This window comes from Paracoccidioides brasiliensis (assembly GCF_000150735.1).
Source record: "Paracoccidioides brasiliensis Pb18 unplaced genomic scaffold supercont2.3, whole genome shotgun sequence".
NCBI classification, from domain to species: Eukaryota; Fungi; Ascomycota; class Eurotiomycetes; order Onygenales; family Ajellomycetaceae; genus Paracoccidioides; species Paracoccidioides brasiliensis.
In genome coordinates, this window is record NW_011371360.1 from 1,595,919 (window position 1) to 1,614,454 (window position 18,536).

General features: G+C 47.1%; 2 protein-coding genes across 2 annotated transcripts; one reads left to right on the forward strand and one right to left on the reverse strand.

Moving 5' to 3' along the window:
- Positions 1-1,066: 1,066 nt before the first annotated feature.
- PADG_02863 (uncharacterized protein) lies at positions 1,067-8,700 on the forward strand (the record flags this gene model as incomplete). The annotated part of the gene is made up of 2 exons (XM_010759867.1): positions 1,067-1,097; positions 1,409-8,700. 2 exons carry the CDS (start codon positions 1,067-1,069, stop codon positions 8,698-8,700), a joined length of 7,323 nt encoding a protein of 2,440 aa, XP_010758169.1.
- A 5,724-nt stretch (positions 8,701-14,424) lies between these two features.
- PADG_02864 (uncharacterized protein) lies at positions 14,425-16,125 on the reverse strand (the record flags this gene model as incomplete). Its single annotated transcript, XM_010760330.1, has 2 exons — positions 14,425-15,228; positions 15,292-16,125. The coding sequence occupies 2 exons, from the start codon at positions 16,123-16,125 to the stop codon at positions 14,425-14,427; spliced, it is 1,638 nt and encodes a 545-aa protein (XP_010758632.1).
- Positions 16,126-18,536: the final 2,411 nt, after the last annotated feature.

Genomic DNA, 18,536 nt, shown 5'->3' on the forward strand with positions numbered 1-18,536 from the left:
GGTTCCTTTTCTCCATTATCTTCGAAGGGGTTGTTGAGTCTTCAATATAAACATCTCAACTCAATTTTTGCCCACATGGACCAGGCACCGGCAGTTGGTTGTGTGTGTTGGAAGAAGATTTGGTATGGTAAGACAATACAGACACGGCAAGGCCAAGTCCAATTTGGGCGGGAAGACGCGTCGATAAATACTGTGTTGACCAAGGGGCATTTCCATCAGGTACCTCCCTCAGTAGTAAAAATTGTTAGCCTGTTGAGGTACCTCTCGAGGCTCTTCCCCTGACCCGGCAACCTTTGGATAGCGTAGTTTTCCGTATTCCAGGTGTAAATTTGTGTAATTTGTGTAATTTGCGGTGTAATTATCAATCCACCAGCAAATCATCTCGCTTCTTGGGAGATTTGTCCCGTGCTCAAACCAAGGGGGGAAACATCTAAATTATTTTACTCGCCCGTCCTTGTTACTTGCATCTCTCTTCACGACGAGAGACCGCGAAGGATTGTGGGCATTTGTTCCTCTCCTTCTTCTTCTTCTTTTTGTTATTTATCCCCCATCGACCCGTCAGCTTTGTTACATTGTGTGTTTATTCTATCCTTCCGCTGCACATTTTTTCAGACTCTTAGACTTTAGCTTCAGACTTTCAGGAACAGGAACCGGCCCATCAAAACCCGTCAACTCCATTTGCCCCAAACTGTTTCCAGCTGCCTGCACCATGGTTCGATCTCTACATTATTCTCGTTGACTTGACGTGACTCTTCTTGTTTTTACTCTTTCTCTTTTACTGTTTGTTCTCTTTCTCAACTTCAACTCAACGCCTGTTCCTCCCATCCACCCGTTCCACCAGTCTGTCCACTGCAGCAGCGCTCAACCCAAACCACGTTAGTCGCTTGTCGCATCGAACCTGTCAACGTGTTCACCTTGAGACCCAGAGCCTGCGTTGGAAAGTAAATAAATAAATAAAGAGAAAAGGAAAGGAAAAGGGAACTTTGGGCCAATTTTTTTTTTCTCGAGTTGAACACCCACCCTCTATATCTCACTACATCTCACTCTCCCTATCTCATTGATTTCCATGCTTCAGATATATCCAGAGCGGCAAGCGGGTGCTTGCTGCTACAGACGACACGGAAAGTAAGCGATATTTTTATTTTTTATTTTTTTTTCTGGATTTAAAATAAACCCTCCTTCCCCGTCTCCCTTTTTAAATAACATTCCCGATCCCAAATTTCCAAATCCCAACTCCCATTCCCTCATTAACATGAATCCTTCCAACACAACCCCTCTCAAAAATAATCTTAAAAGCAAGGAGAGAGAGGTGGTAAGAAATTCAATAAATCCAATGAACGTGTTCCCTCCAATCTCTCACCCAACTATTAAGACTAACGTCTCCTTGTGTTTCCACCCTTTTTTTCAGGCTCACATCTGCCCGCCGACTCGGCCAATCCGGTGCTCCGTTCACCATTTGTTAACGGAGAGTGCGAGATATCCCCCGTGCAAGACAATCCCATTGCGACAATACCATCTCTGAAGCGTTCAGTGGCTCCAGGGGCAGCAAGCCTCCAGGCTGCTCCCTCGCTCGAACTGCCCTTAACCTCATTACCCAAGTATCACACCGAGTCAGACTCGTTATCGTCGTCTTCCCCAGAGCACAGAAGGCCCGCTAGCAGTGTTTATTATACCACGACTTGGGGCTCACCGTATGCGACTCCCAGTCCCAAGCGATATCCATCATCTTTTAGAAGCCGGCGTCATCGAGAGGAAGAAGAGGGAGAAGGAGTAGAAGAGAGAGCAGGAGTTTACAATAGTTGGGAATCCTCCCCTTTATCTACGAGGAGTATAAATCCCAAAGCAAGCAGGGCTAGTAGTCGAATTTCTCTGAAGCCCTCTGCGCGGTTCTCGAGACGTTTCTACGGCTCTACTGGAAAGAGTCCCGGAAGGGGTCGACAGGGGAATCCCACCAAGGATTTCACTGAGGAGTGGATCAATCAGTATCTCTCTGGCCAACTTCAAACAGAACGTACAAACTGGCTGAGTGACGACTCGGCAGACAGCGGCACGGGTTCATTTCTCACCGCCAGGAACCACCTGAGCGAAGACCAGTCTGAAGGCTGGCTTGGGCTGGAAGACGATTCCCAGGACGAAGATCACCTTCAGACTCCAACTTCTCATACCTTTGGAAAAGGTAAATCTAGGGATTTGCATAGGGACGGCGGTCTGCCCTCTCGACCTCCCCGCATGTGGTCAAAACATATGCCGAAGAAGAGCACAGACACTTTGAAACAGTCCGACTTTTGGGATTTTGGATACGACCCTGACGCCGTTCATACCTCCGCCATTATGTCGGACAAAGACGCGTCCAGGGGCCTGAGCCCGCACACAGGCTCGTCATCAGTTGGCGATTCGAGTCTCCCGATCTCCCCCATTGACAAGCCACTCCCTCCTCCACCTCCCGCGAATGAACAGAATGACGGTGTATCTCAATCACCTTCCGTCAGCCCTCTCCTCCCTTTAAAACAGACACGGATATCGACCCCGGTTTTCCAACGGCCCAAAAAGAGAGTCCAATGGGGCAAGAAGCAATGCATCATCGCAATGCCCCTCGAGGACAATCGGGGCTCCGGTTCTGGTCCCGGTAGCTTCCCCCTTCTCACCCCCGCCGGTGTCGCGGAACGGTTGAAGATGTGGGAAGAGGAAGGATATGATACTCGTGGCTATGAAGAGAATCTTTTTATAGGAGGGGGAGGCGGGGGTGAAGCCGTGAGTGGCTCGCAAAGTCGACCGGCATACCCAGATCCAAACGACTGCCAAAGCGAATGGCGCGAGAATAAATACAACATCAGCTTCCCTGATCAATCCGAATGGGATGCTTACGTTAATTTTCTTAAGGAGGAAAAGCTGCGTGCACTGGGCGTATTCCTCGATCCCGAACCGCCTGCTTCTGCCATTTCGCAAGGGTCCGTACAGCTGAGCCAGACATCGTCGCATCAGTTCCCTAGCCATCCGTTTTCCCCACCCATCCCAACCTCGTCTGCGGGCAGTAATCAGTTCTGTCTACCCACGCACCCCCTGTCTGCTCCCTTTAGCCAGCCACCACTGGCCGCCTCGACCCCGGGAGCTTTCGTCTCCCCCGTCGCTTCGCCGTTCCGGGTACCCAGCAGCTCCTCGTTCCCGAATCAGCCTGGTCTAATTGGAATGGACCGTTCGTTTAATCAAGGGTTTCCTTTCTTGCCGTTCCAGCCAACACCTCCTGCACAGAGTTCGTTTGCCTCGCCGAATTTCTTAGTCGGGAGACCCGGTAGTGCTGTCTCACCTGTGAGTTCTGCGGCGTTGGCAAATTTGAGTATGAATTCTATGTTGGCTCCTGTGTCGCCGTTGCATTCTGATGATGCGAAGCAATTTCCTGGGAAGATGAATCTGCTTTCTCAGTTGCAGGGGCTGTTGCCTATACAATCACAACAGCAACAGCAACCACTACAGCAACCACTTCAGCTTCAACCGCAGCTACAACAGGAGGAAGATTCTAGTCAATTTATTCCTCCGTCCTTTGAGGCCTCGAACGTCCAAACAGACGCAGACTCGGATACGAGAGAGTCACCATCCGGACCTGAAATCGCCCACCCAACGCCTCGCGGCCATCGTCATAATGTAAGCGAAACGCTCCAGAAGGGCGTTGAACAGGCCGAGTATCACCTTGAAGACTCGATCCGCCGTCAGTTGGAGAAAGATGATAGAAACCAGCTTGATGATGATTTGATGAAGTCGCGATGGGCGGTGGCGGATGCGCCGCTGGCTGATGCCTCCAGCAATGCTCAGGGGACAATCCTTCCACAACATCTCTTTAGGGAGCACAATGATATAGACAGGGAAGATGAGAAACAGGAGGATGAAGGCCTCCCTCTCGATGGGTCCGATATCGATACAAACCCTAGTCGCTCGGGCTCGTTCCATGACCAGTTTAGCAGTAAGAATATGTTCGACTCGAGCGCCGCAGCCTTTCACCAGGCACAGCGTAGTGTACGCTCGTTCAAACCGCGACACAAATCGAGGACATCCGTGTCAACGCTAAACGTCGAGGCGAAGGAATTCGATCCATCCAGTTCCTTTGCGTCGAACACTTTCTCATTCACTGGTAATAGCTTCCAGCCACCACCACCTTCGAATTTCCAGGTATCCAACCCCAATTCCATCTTCAGCCCGAGCTTGTCGCAGCACAGCGCTACCTCAAGCTCCTTCAATGTGGCTGCACCATCGTTCCCTCCAGGACGGAGTAACAAGGGTTCCATCTCATCAAATACAAATTTCAACTTCTCCACCGCGTCATTCAACATCGATGCCCCTGTCTTTAATCCTGGCCGCAGTTTCGCCTCCGACACCACAAGTGGGAGAACTCATGTCTCCGGCTCGGATGCTGGTATCCCCGCCCCCGCACCAGCACCAACGTTCCCGGGAGGCAAGATATTCAGCGCCTTCGATACGTCATCCGCCATCGTCAAGCCTGCAAAGCGATCAAAGGCCATCCCGATCATCCGGCCGGATGACAACGTTAGCAAGAAGCCTGCGGCTACGGATGAACGCAGGCATGGCGAGGATGCTGCGGGACGAGTTGGGCCGGTTGGTCGTGAGAAGCGCGTTCGCCGTGCTGGTGGTGATGGGGACGGGGAAGTTGAGTTTGCGCTTCCGAGTAACCCGCTTGCAGAGAGTAGGGATATGGGGTCTCTGAATGGTGCGGTGCGGGGCACGAATTATTGTTCCTCTGCTGGTGGGAAGGAGAATGTGGGACCAGATGAGAGTGTGAAAATATCTGCTGAGAAGGAGGTGGATGCTAAGGACGCTGCTGTCCCTGCAGATATTGCAGATACTGCTGCTGCGGTTGGGAATATTACCCCCGTCTCAAAAGATACACCAATCAGTCACACTACAGAATGGCGACCTTTTGAATTCGAAAATGGATCCGAGGCTGCCGTTTTCAGTGCTTCATTCCCTGCGGCTCCTGGACTTCATCTCCTGGAAACTGGGAATGACTCCGTGATACATGACCGGGAACAGGTACAGAAACAGGATCAAACGGTCACTCAGGATAATGCTCTCGTAACGGCTAATTGTGCCAAGAGCCCCACTGAGAAAGAACCTTTGGTAACTGCGGATAATGAGGAAGCTCCTGATAACCCCAAGGCTCCATCCGTGCTCAAGCCAACAGCCAAGGCCTTTGAATTCAAGCCTACTATTCCTCCTGTAACTCCCGCTCCAGTCCCATATGAGTCTGTAACCCAAGTCCAACCCGTCGCTCCTCTAAAACAGGCCCGACCATCCTCCGTTCCGAAGAAAAGTGTTGGCCTCGAAGGCTCCCGCTATGCCGTGTCCACTCCTCCTTCCTCCCCACCGCCCGCCAAGTATATCAATAATACCGTTGCTCGATCCCCTGCCGAAGCTGAAGATTATATTGCTTTGGAAGAGGAAGACACCTTACCATTAAGCGAAGTGGGGGCTCATTCAGAAGAAGATGCTGAGCACGATTCGCTCAATGAGGAAGAGATCGATGCTGTCATGCAGCAACTGAATGACGAAAATAACTCAGGTCTTGGCATAGAAAGATTCAACACCCCACAACCGGAAATGGAAAAATCTTCTGGGGAATTATTTGGTGGGGGACCGCGTCTTATTCCCAGCTATGCCATCCGCAGCAACGCTCCCAGTCCAAGCCCGCAAGGATCTCGTCCACTCTTTGCCAACGTGCCCAAGATCGACTCTGCGTTTGGTGGGCCCGCGCATCACATTTTGTCACCACAGCGAAGTTCAATTAGCGACAGCAACTCTCCCATACGCCATCTCAATAATCCTGAAATTGAGCACGTGAGTGACTGGGACGATGCCATTTCAGTCGGTGAGGATGCCAAATTGCGGCAGCGAAGTCGTTTCTTCGATAGACATGTCAATGAGATTGTTGGCGGGATAATTGAAGACCGCCTCGATCCGCTGGAGAGGACTTTGGGTGTCATACAGCAGTCTATCGATATCATTGCTGCGAACCAAGTGCTGAATCAGAGTCATAATCAGAATACGCGCAGAAGTGCATCCGCGGGCGTTGAGCATAGTGATGCCGATGACGAGGATGACGAGGAGGATGATGAAGCTCTCCGATACAGGTCCAGATCTCCATTAAATAGGCGGGGTAGACACGTCAATAGTATCAAGCAAGCTGTCGCTGAGGCCCTGGCTAGCCATGTTCCTCGAATCGAAGTCCCTGCACCTCCTCCCGCCCCTGTGGTTGATCTTACGGAAATTCACGTTGCGCTTGCTGAGTTGAAGACACTAGCTGCGCCTAAACCAGTTGAACCGGTTCCAGAGCCACCAATTAATTTGAAGCAAGTTATCATTGATGCCATTTCAGAACACCCGCGACTCAATGCACCCGTTGAATCTGTTTCTCATACGGATAACATTGAGGCATTGAAGATGCAAGTTGAGGGATTGCAGGCAATGTTACGAGTTGCAGATGAGCGGGCTGAAAAGGAGTATCAAATTCGTAGAGACGCTCAAGATTCTGTAGCGCAATGCCAAAGGCTTCTCAGGATTGCTGAGGAGGATGCTGCGTATCATCGTGAGTTGGTAATGAAGACAGAAGAGGCCTTCAGGGACCTGAAGGAGCGGACGATCCCCGAAACAGAGCGGATCGAGAGGCAGTCTAGACTTTTGCAAGAGCAGCAAGAGAGTCTGCAACTCACCCTGTCTGAACTGTCCGGGAAGAATATTAGTCTCGAGGAAACTCTTGATGAGTACAGGGTCTCTGCAGATCAATGGCGGTCTCAGCTTGAGATGGTTAAGAGGGAGAATAAGGATCTTAAACTCACAATTAACCATATGAAGGAGCAAATCGAAGACAGCATGGCTGCAAGGCAGGGTCTTCGTAAGAAGTTTGAGAGACTCCAGGATGACATGATCAGCGCGTCTCGGGATATTGCCCGCAACCAGGCTACCTGGCGCAAGACGGAAGAGGATCTAATTGCCAAAAACAACGCTCTTCGAGCTACTTGCGATCGTGAAGTGAAGTTAAGAGAAAAATTGGAAATGGACATCAGCGACCTTCAACAGCAAGAGAGGGAGGCTACAAAACTGCGATTCATCTTCGGGCAGTCGCAGCAGGAAAATGCACGACTTGAGGAACTGGTGATGTCCCTCAGACAAGAAAACCACGATTTGCGAAACAAAGCTACACGGCTCGAGCGCGAGTTTAACGATACGCGGGAAAGTAGCCATATTGAAATCAAGATGGCTAGGAAGGTTATGGAGGCGGATCTTGATGCTGCTAATAATCAGGTCAACTACATCCGTGCGGGGCTAGAATCGCAAATCAGTAATCTCCAGAACCAGCTGGATAATGTCAGATTGGATGCGGATACGGCCAAGGCAAGACACGAGCTGCAACTTGAAGAGGCCACTGATGCAAAGAAACTTGCACTTGCAGAAGCTGCTGAGTCAAAAGAGAGTGCTCTCCAGGAGCAGCGTCTATTACAAGAACGTGGGCTCAATGATCTCCGCGAACGACATGCCCGCGCCTTGCACAATTCTTCTGACGATAGACAGCGCAGTGAAGCACATCTAATGGAACTGCTCTCACTGCGAGATGAAAAGATTTCGAATATGGAAAATAAGCTCTCCCATGTCGAAGAGAAGCTTGAGATTGCGAAATCGGCAGCGCAGGCAGCAGCACAAGCGGCACAGAAATCCAATCCAGCTCCGATCCTATCGCCTATTCAACCAACTCCGCCATCCATGACGTACCGCAGAGGGTCTGAGATCCCTGAGAAGATCTCGCCACAGGCGCTTCGAGAGTCAATCATAGTTTTGCAGGATCAATTGCAGCAGCGTGAAGGACGCATCGAAGAGTTAGAACAGGAACTGGCAGAAATCGATAAAGATGCGCCTGCAAAAGTGAAAGAGCGTGAGACAGAGATCAACTGGCTCCGCGAGCTCCTTGGAGTACGTCTGGATGATCTTCAAGACATCATCAATACACTTTCCCAACCAACATTCAACCAGCAAGCCGTCCGCGACGCCGCCATCCGCCTCAAGGCAAACGTACAGATGGAACAGCAAGAAAAGGAGCGGGCTACATCCGGCAGCCGCCAGCAGTTTCCGTCATTATCTACCCTCTCCAACCTCGCCGCCTCCCACCGCTCCTTGCCCTTAGCCGCCGCAGCAGCCTGGGGCAACTGGCGCAAAGCGCGAGAAAACTCCTCCATATCCAATACATCCACAAACGCCAACGACCAGCACACCCCTTCCAAGGGCTCCAACAACCCATCCAGCTTCCTTTCCGGTCTCCTAACCCCACCCAGCTCAAACATCCGCCAATCTCCCGCAACGTACAGCGCCCCTCCCGCCCCCATGCCAATGGGCGCTAGCAGCCGACGCACCTACTCCGAAAGCAGATCCCTACGGTCCTACAATCATCCCAGCAGCGGTATTGGTCCACGCAGACTCTCCACACGCCAAAGGGAGAAGATACCACAAGACCTAGGACCACCCTCGACGCCGCCGCTACTTCACCAGTCGAGCTACGACCATGATGCTGAGGCGACTAGTTATGGGGAAGCTGCGTATGGCTATGACTATGGCGATGATAGCGATAGCATACTTGGCGAGGTGATTTCGGCGCAGGAGTCTGGGTCTTCGGGTGTGGACGGGCCGTTTGGGCCGTCGATATGACAATGAAGATGGATTGAGTTGGTATTTGAAATATCCTAAACTTTAATTCCCTTTTTCTCTAGGCCTCTAATATCTTTTTTTCTATCTATTATCTTTCTTCTACATCTTCCAAGAACAGATTGCAGCTTTTGGATCTTTTTTTCACATTTCCTTTTTGGGTTTTAATTGTTCAATTTTTGCATAGCGATTTTGATTTTCTAATTACACGATTTAATTCATTCGTTGCTCATTGGGAATGTAACCTTGACTTTCGCTTTCCAATTAACTTGTCTATATTTTACATTAATATTTCCCCCCCTTTTCTTTCAGAGTTTGTTTTTTTATCCATAATCCCTTTTCACCTATTTTAATCATGGCCTGCAACGCTCGCCAATACACTCACTCATCTACAATTTCCTTTGTCACTTTTCTTTCCCCCCTCTTCCTTCTTGGGCAAACCATGTTGAATTCTTTGCATATAATATATATACCACCACATACCCTGAACCCCATCCTGCCCAGTTCGGGTTCGGATTTGGTTCGTCATCGTCGTCGACCATTTTTTAGATTTTTATGCCCCCCCAACTTTTTGGGGTATCTATTTTATGCTTTACTTTGATACCATATCATTTTTACTTTATTTTTTTTTATTTTTTATTTTTTATTTTTATTTTTATTTTTTGATTTTATCTCCTCTCAAAACCAGATTGTCATGTTTACTCTTTCTCCTCATTGGTCCCTTTGAATAAGGCCGTATAAATTCATAAGCCTTTGATTCTCCACTTCCGCCAGATTTATAGAACTTTCAACTGTTGGTCACAAGCAAGTGTTTTAATTAATTTGGTGTGCTAACAAAAGTTTTTAAAGCAGTTCTTGGAGCTACCACGCCTCCTAGATGGCGTTGCATTCATCTGATTGCAGGAGCCGCTCCAGATCTAGAGCTATTAGGCGTCTAGGAGAATCTAAAAGCAGCTTCAGAAGTAGGCTGCTTGCCTGCCATGATTCTGTAGGACTGGCGTTTGCTGTACTTCTTTGATGTTTGATATACCCATGGAGTGCGGGCTGGGAATATAGATACGCAGACTGAAAAGGCTATAGATTTATCAACAGGCCATTATCCCAGCTAAATTTTATGCCGTTCCTTCAACCTGCCAGTTCTTGTTGATCTGAGCATCTAATCATTTATGGGTTCAAGCAGAAAAATTGCATGTAGCTAGTTTTCATGAGCATGATAATGTAGACTCATCATCTTCTCGCTCTGCTCATTATATAGAACACATTGTATTGTGACCAACACTAATTTCAAGCTAGCCATAATTTATTGTTCGTGGAGGTGGAAACCAGTGGCCATCTTCCACCAATTATCCATTATCCCATTTTGCAATGCCCAATATCCATGTTTACATACTGTTCATACATGTACTCCCTCACCACAAAATCACTATACATCCGTCCAGCTCCTCACCCTATCATTCACTTCCCAGAACTACTGTGAAACCCACAGCATGAAGCCACACCCACCATAATCCACCCGTCCATGAGCGAATCACATATGGGTTTGCACCAGACCAGCCCACAGCGGATACAGCGGATAGTTACCACTAGTTAAGTTTCAAATTGATCCTGATATATGCTGTTCGCAGTGTCATAGCGCATGGGGACTTGTGATTTTCAGCCCATTCTGAGAGTTATCACAATAGGTGAGTGGATTGCTGTTATTTTGCTATCTCCTATTCTTTTGAACAGCAAGTGACAAGTCGTGGTTGGAGTTTGTGGATTGATTTTTTTAACCTGTAATTTGCGAGGTAACTAACTGTCAACCAGTTCATGATTCCGTTGGTGGTAAGTTGATCATTGCTGTAGGAGTTCTCTATCTGGCTCAACACCAACTCTTCCCGATCTGGTTCTAGTTAACGTAAACCGCCACACAACGCACGCCGCCACACAACGCACGCCCCAAAAAGCCGATTTTTGAACCCAACCTTCCACCTTCAATCATCTACAACATGCCAACCAAAGAAGCTGTAGAGCTCGCAGTGGCTGAATTCCTTTCGCAAGAGGCTGGCAATTATACTACTGTTGCAAAAAAATACGGAATTCATCGAACTACGCTTATGCGACGCGTTACGGGCAAATCAGTGTCTCGAGAAACTGCCGACTCCCTATATAGACAGAAACTTACGAACTCTCAAGAGGAAGAGCTTATTCGATATATAAATCGTCTTACGGACCGTGGCTTTCCTCCTACACCTCGAATTCTTCAAAATCTAGTTGAAGAAATCCTTCAGGAGCCGATTGGCGAGCATTGGATCTCTAGATTTTGTCAACGCCACAAGGATCGCATCAAAAGCCTATATTTACGAGCAATTGATCAAAAACGCAAGAGAGCTGATAATTCTGAGTATTTTCAGCACTTTTTCCAGCTTGTATTTGATTGATTTTTATTTACATTGCCTGCAATTTAATGAGGGGTTGCTAATGCTTGAGCATCTTAGCTAGACGAAAAGGTCAAAAAATTCAACATTCGACCATCTAATACGTGGAATCTTGATGAGAAGGGCTTTCTTATGGGCGTCATGCAAATCAGCAAGCGAATAGTCTCTGTACAGCAGCTTAAGAGCGGGAGCTTGCTAGGCACGATTCAGGATGGGAGTAGAGAATTCATCTCTTTGCTAGCCGCCATATCAGCCAGTGGAAGGTCAACGCCGCCAGGTCTTATATATCAGTCAGACTCCGGGGATTTGCAAGATACGTGGCTAGAAGATTTTGATTCTAAAGAGCATGAGGTCTTTTTTGCTGCCTCCCCGAACGGCTGGAGCAGTGATCAATATGGATTACATTGGCTGCAACGGGTCTTTAATCCTCATACAAAGGCTAGGAATGGAGCCTGGCGCCTGCTCATCCTTGACGGCCATTCTTCTCATGTCAATATGAAATTCATCAACTACGCTGATCAAAATCGTATTATCCTTGCTGTACTGCCGCCTCATTCAACTCATCGCTTGCAGCCTTTGGATGTTGGTATTTTTGGACCTTTATCAAAGGCATACTCTCAGCAGGTGGATTTATTCTTACGCTCAGCAATGGGAGGTGTATCCATTAAAAAACGCAACTTCTTTTTATTATTCCACAACGCCTGGAAGCAAGCTGTCACGAAGTCAAATATAGAGTCTGGATTTGCTGCTACTGGCATTTATCCTCTCTCACCAGATCGGGTGCTTAGCAAGCTTGCTAGACCAAGCACTCCAGTCACAGCAGAGCCAGTCACACCCACTACCATACGAGGACTGCGACGGGCAGTTAAGAAGTTAAATCAACGGCGAAGAATCTCTACTGGGTTCCGAAAAATCGTTCATGCTAGTGAAAGACTAGTTTTTGAAAAAGAGATTTTGCAGCATGAAAATAAGCTTCTATACGAAGCTTTACGAAAGGAGAAGAAGCGCCGCCAACGTGGAAAGCCTCTAGGTCTTGTGGATAAAGAGAATTCGCGTGCTGCTCAATTCTTTTCACCTTCTAGGATTGCGGCAGCACGTCAGCAGCTTGAGACCGACGAGGCTGCTAAGATTAGTGAGGCTGCTGAAAAAGCAGCAGGCAAGCTTCAACAGGATATATTACGTCAAGAGAAAGCGATCGTAAAAGCTGCAAAGCAAGCTGCAACTCGAGCTCTTAGGCTGGCTAATGCTCAGAAGCGAGAGAGACAAAAAGCTGAGGTTGCTGCTCGCGTGGCTGCTCGTAAACTAGCTGCTGAGCGAAAGAAGACTGATAAGGAAGCTGCTCAGCAAGCTACTAGAGAGTTAAAGCTTTCTAGAGATCAAAATCTCGTTGCCGCCGCCAGATCAGCCAGGTCAGCCAAATCCCCTACAAAGGCCGTACGAAGCCAGGGGCCTGGCGAAAAATCTAACCAGGCCAACCCTATACAACCTTCCCAATCCGGTAATCAGTCAATTACACGCCTATCAGCAAGCTCCCTACGACCTACTTCTTCTAGCAGTTCCTCCACGTCGCCGTCAATTCCTTCTTCGCCCACCCCGCAATTATCACGTTGTGGCCGCATTATTCGACTTCCATCTAGATTTTTGGATTAACTATACATTTTTATATGATCTATTCCTTCTACTAGATATATATTTTTAATTTAAATTAAATAAATTCATGGGTGGTTGAGAAATTGGTGGAATTCCTTGGGTGGTTGCTTGCTTGTAGAGGCGTGCGTTGTGTGGCGGCGTGCGTTGTGTGGCGGTTTACGTTAGTTCTTCCATGTGATCTGTAGAGAGATCTTAAAATTAATTGAAGTTGAAATATCTTAATGATTTATATAGTTATTAAATTTAATATTTCTAATAACTTTCAATAGAAAAGAAAATATATATTTTCGAAATTTATTATAATAAATAATCAATATACAGTTAAATTCAAGTTTTATATTATTTTCTTATTAAAAATTAAAATAGAAATATACTAAATTAATTGTCCATTTAATTGATATTATATCAACCACATTTCATCTCTGGGTCTAGCATCATATTGATCAAAGTGCCCTAATATGAGTAGATGAGTTTGTTAAGTGGTGAGTAGCTACTGAGCTATTCTGAAGGAAACTGTCAGGCGGCATAGGATTACCCGTTGCCCCAAGTGGTCGCTCCAATGTATAGTTAGCAGGCAGCCCAAGGAGATTTAACAAATCTCCACAGAATGTTGACGGCAAGCATGAAGCTATTACCAAGGCTTCAGTTGTAACGGGTCATTCCAATAGCAAATGCTCTCGCGAGCATTTACCCTTTTCAACGGCAAAACCATAAACAAGATAGAGTTGATTGAATCATGCTTTGGCGGATAGAGTTGGGGATGTTGTCTTTTTGCCACGCATTTACGGAGTAATTAAGCTTAGGAAATAATAACTAAGGTTTGACGGTTTTTGTGTACTCTTCAGAGGCCCCGGCATTCCCGGGTGTGGGTGATGAATCGATACGGGTGAGGAGTGAAGGATAGGGTGAGGGCGGCGGGGTGAAGTGGTGGGGTGATGCGGTGGGGTGGAAGAAATCATTAGTAAACTTGGTGTGATGCTGAGGAGCGGAAAAACATGGGGTATAATAAGGGTGTAAAAGGGAGATACTATTTAGGGTGCGAGGGGTGGTTGTTCAAGGTCTGCATGAGATAGGAGCAGTTATTAACATCTCCAGGACTACTACGAGCTTGACTACCCACGTATGCAGCTACCGTCTGAGATTCCCGTATCAAGGAACAGTGCACTGCATGTCTATGCAGACATTGTGCGATGAAGCATGATTCTATTTCAATCCTGCCCTCCTTGGTAAATACCTAGCTGGTTTTGGTGAATTCTGCGGAATCTCTGTTCACTTCTTTACCCCTTATCCCGGTCTCCTTTAGGCTTTTAGAGTGGTCTGCATGTTGTAAAAGATCCAACACAGCATGGATTAAATCGAGGAATCTTTAGATTGCATCATTGGATATCACTTCTCCCCATCTTCCATAGTCTGAATCTCATATAAGCTCAGTAGGCAGTCCATATCTACCAGCAGAATGTATAATATAACAAATAGCTTATCGCCATAAAGAAAGCGAATAAATCGATAAACTAAAGAACAGAAGACACCCATATGAAACCTGGAGGAGCCAGTGGAGATGGGAGAGCAAAATATCCCATCGCGAAGCAACCTCCTGCAAAAACGAGATATCCTGTCCAACAGAGCACCCGCCAGCACCTCCCCTTCCAACTCATGCCCCTTAAAGCAAAATACACCTCTCCCTGACAAAAATATCCCTCAAAATCTCAACCCCAGCCCTCGCAGGGCCCTTCCTCCCCCCCAACCCAGCCGGAAACTCCACAACAGCCTTCCTCAACAGCGCAAGACCTACATCCCCCCAAAACCCCACAACCCTCACCGCTGAATACCTCAGCAACGCACCCAGCACAAGCAAATGCGTATCCTGCACCTCACTAGCAGGGACGTTAAGAATGTTCGCGCACACGCGCCAAAAGCACGTATTGGGCACCGGATTTTTCCTTGCTGTCTTTGAGAAGTTGCGAAGCGATATCGCCGCAAAGCCAGCGCCAAGGCCAATCATGCGCTCCTCGTGTGTTTGCGGGGCCACGAATTTCCCTGCACCACCACCGGTGCCAATACCACTAGGCTCCTCGCGCCACCAGCCGACAGCCACCTTGCCCGCGTCCGTGGCCTCGTTGCCGTAAAATCCCCACAGCACGGGGCAGACAGCATGGTACTTGGCGAGCAGGATGTCGATCATTGAGATGCCCTTGAAGGAAAAGGGGTCCATGGAGAAGATTTGGGCCGTCAGGACGCCAAGGGGCTCTGCGTATTTAGGCGTTATGCCGGCTTCGGCGATGAGTTGTGCGACTATGGCTTTTGAGAAGATGTTGAGGAGGTAGATTAGGAGGGCGGGGAGTTTGGTTTCAGATTCGGGGAGGGTTGTTAGATTGGTGGGTGGGAAGGCGAGGAATTGGTGGGCGTCGACCGGAGGGGAGGGGATGGTTAGGGACATTTTGAGGATGGTTGATATTTCGTTGGTCTGGGTTGGTTAGTAAAGAAATGGCCTTGCAGGTGGAAACGGAAATGGGTTGTGAAAGCATACCGGGGTGCGGTTTGCAATTTTATCGTCAGTAACAAGTTGGCCAACGCATTTCTTTATAGTGCGGCGCATGTCGCCCATATGCTGTTTCAGGACCGGATTCGTCTTCGTCTCAGCAATCATGTACTTTCTAAACTTCTTGAGATGCTGGTGGAGCTCGAGATATCGTTGATGCTCCGCGATTTGCTGTGGGGTACGATGCGAAGCTCCCAGGACCTTGACCGTCATCTCAGTTTGCCCTGACTGTTGCAGTTTATCCTTGTCCTTCTTGTCCTCCACCGCTTGGAGCTTAGCAGCCTTTCCCTGCTCCTTTCTTTGACGCTCCTCCTCTTCCTCCTTTTTCTTTTGCTCCTGCACAACCTTATCCCGCAATGCATTCTCTTCCTCCTGCGCCTTCTTCGCCTTTTCCGCCTCCTCAAACTTCCTTCTCCTCTCCTCCTCCTGCGCCCTCTTCACAGCCTCCAACCTCGCAGCCTCTTCCCGCTCTCGCCTTGCCTTCTCCACACTCTCCCTCTCCAGCTTCTCCCTCCACAGCTTCTCCACCTCCTCCTTCCTCTTCTGCTCCTCCTCCAAATGAAGTTGCAAAATCTCCTCAGCCTCCAGTCTCATCGCATCACGCTTGGCAGCGGCAGCAGTCAGTGCGGCATTGTGTACCTCTTCCTTCTCTTTTTCGAGACGGTCTAGCTTTTCATAGAAGGATTTCCGTTCGTAGGCTCGAACCTTTTTGAGCTCGTTGTTGTGCAGACGAACTTGCTCGAGGTCCTTGGCTAGCTCTAGGATGAGCTGCCGCGAAGGACTATCTGGTTGGCGGGGAGAGTAGAGTTGTGGTCGACCCATGGCGCTGAGGTTGGGTTTTTTTTAAAATAGAGCCGGTGTTAATATTATGAATCCTGGCAAATTTGGATGGTTCTGGCTGGTGGATAGAAAGGGAATGGCGTTGCTGAAGTTCGTAGAAGCTGGAAGTGGTGTATTGCAAAGGAAAAGACCGTGGAGAGCATACTATGTGTGGTTGAGGAGGTGGTCTCAAATGGATAATTTTTGTTCGTTGGAAGGACGAACAATGAGCTATGCTGTGTATTGTATCTCTGACATTTGGCAGCCCGGCTACTTCCCCACCTTTGGTTGGTTAATGGAGATGAGAGGCTATCATCAGTGACCGCCGCCATGCACTGTACAATTCACTATCTAGTGACGCTGCCCGTTTGGCTGCGGGCTTGCTGAATGATCTCAAATCTGACAACTAGATTCCACCAGACATTCCAGCTGAAGTAATGGGTTGGTACCACAAGATACAACCGACCGCGTTCACGCGAGATCGCGTCCCAAACCAGCAAATCGAGAGCAATACACGGAGAAATAGGAATCTAGTGAGAGCGGTACCAAGAGCAATCAGAAAGTTTTTTGGGCACGGAACGACGGGAATGCGTCTTTTGAATTGTGCTTTCTTATTTAATTTGAGGAATAGCGGAGAACCCTGGTAAGGAGAGGGGACCTTTGAAATGTAATGAATAGTTTTACCCTTGCAACCAGTGATTCTGCAAATAATGTTGATGCTATAACTAACTAGTTTGACTTGTGTTGAATCTCAATCATTGCTGACTAAATCAATCCCTTGGACAGAAGGGCTGGCGATAACGCTCAGGTTCACCGACATCAGCCAATAAGAGCAGAGTCTCGGATATTTTCAATCTGAATCTCAGATTTGTTTATTGATAAAAACACTATTTTAAATAGATTACAGTAGATATTAATTATGTCTTTAATCTCAGACTTTAAATATAAAGCTTAACTTTTTAATATTTTAATAAATATCTATTTGAATTAATTAATTAAAAATATATTTAAAAATTAATAATTTATGATAAAGTTAAAATGTAAATTATTTTATAATATAATAAAAACAAATAAAAGTAAGAAATATAATTTTTATATTAAAAAAACTCAATTTTTAAAATTAGTTATGTTTATCTATATTAATAAAATTTAAAAGCGCTTTTTTAATCATTTCATCATCAGTAACTAAACATTATCATGATTGAATATTAATTTAAAGATGATATTATTGATTAATTAAAATAAATCTACATTGGAATTGAGATGCATCAACAATGAGTGGTATAAATGAAGGCATGATTGCCTGGATCCATCCATCAATGATTGTATGTAACTAGTAACCTGCCCAATGACAAAAGATCTGGGATGTGAGAAGCAGCATTTTAGTTAAACAGCAGGAAGAAGAACTACACAGAAAAGAAGGAAAAGTTCTGGAAATAGTCCGCGAACCCGGTGATCTGGGTCCAAGATGCCAAGCAAGTGGACTTGCATCAACACGATCTGAAATAGAAGTCATCGAAACTGGAGTTGATGCACGGGTTGTAAGGCGGGGGAATGAATGAGACAGGGCTGTTGGATCCTTAGAGTTGGCACGGGATGAAAGTAGAGGAATTGGCGAATTGAAGAAGAAGAAGCTGTGAGACAGACGATGAGCTATCTGTTATCGTCACCCAACTACGCGAGAGAATTAGAATGAGAGGTTCATCCGTATAGCGCTGCCTAAGGAATGTATGGATTGGATTAATTCGAGAATTTTTGAGTTTCTGAACGGGTTCTGTGGGAGAAAGAAGCTTTCGGCGATCCTGTGGTTTGGGCGGATGCTGAGCAAAGAGACAAGAGGAGTGACATTACATCATAGTTAGCTCAACACTCTAAGGTCAGAGCTGAATGAGGCGGAACTGCTGGGAACGGTTGGCGGTGGTGGTTGATGATGGTTGATTATGGCGGAAGGGAACTCTGGAGAGGGGGAAGTCTATCTTGAATAATAACGTCCAGACTTTCATTTTAAAAAGCTACAGCTCTTCAACTGCTTGGAAGCTCTCAACTGTTTTCTCTTTTCCCTTCTCTTCATCCTGTTCCTTTTTTTCTTTTCCTTTTCTTTTCTTTCTCTTTTTCTTCTTTTTTTCTCTTCCCCTTTTTTCTTCTTCTGCCTCTTCTTCCCATCTCTTCTCTTTCTCTTCTCTTCCTCTTCTCTTCCTCTTCCTCTTTTATTGATTCTCGATAGCTGTTGAATCTCTTTTTTTTTTTTTTTAAACCAGAGATTCTCTTTCTTTTTCATCTCTTGACACGCCTCCTCGCATTACGCCTCCCTTCCCTCTCTTATCTCTCTCTTTTTGCCCCTTTCCCTGCAAACCGCCTCCCTTGCTCTCCTCTTCCACCCCAATGTCAGTTCACTCGCAGAAATATCAACCAGC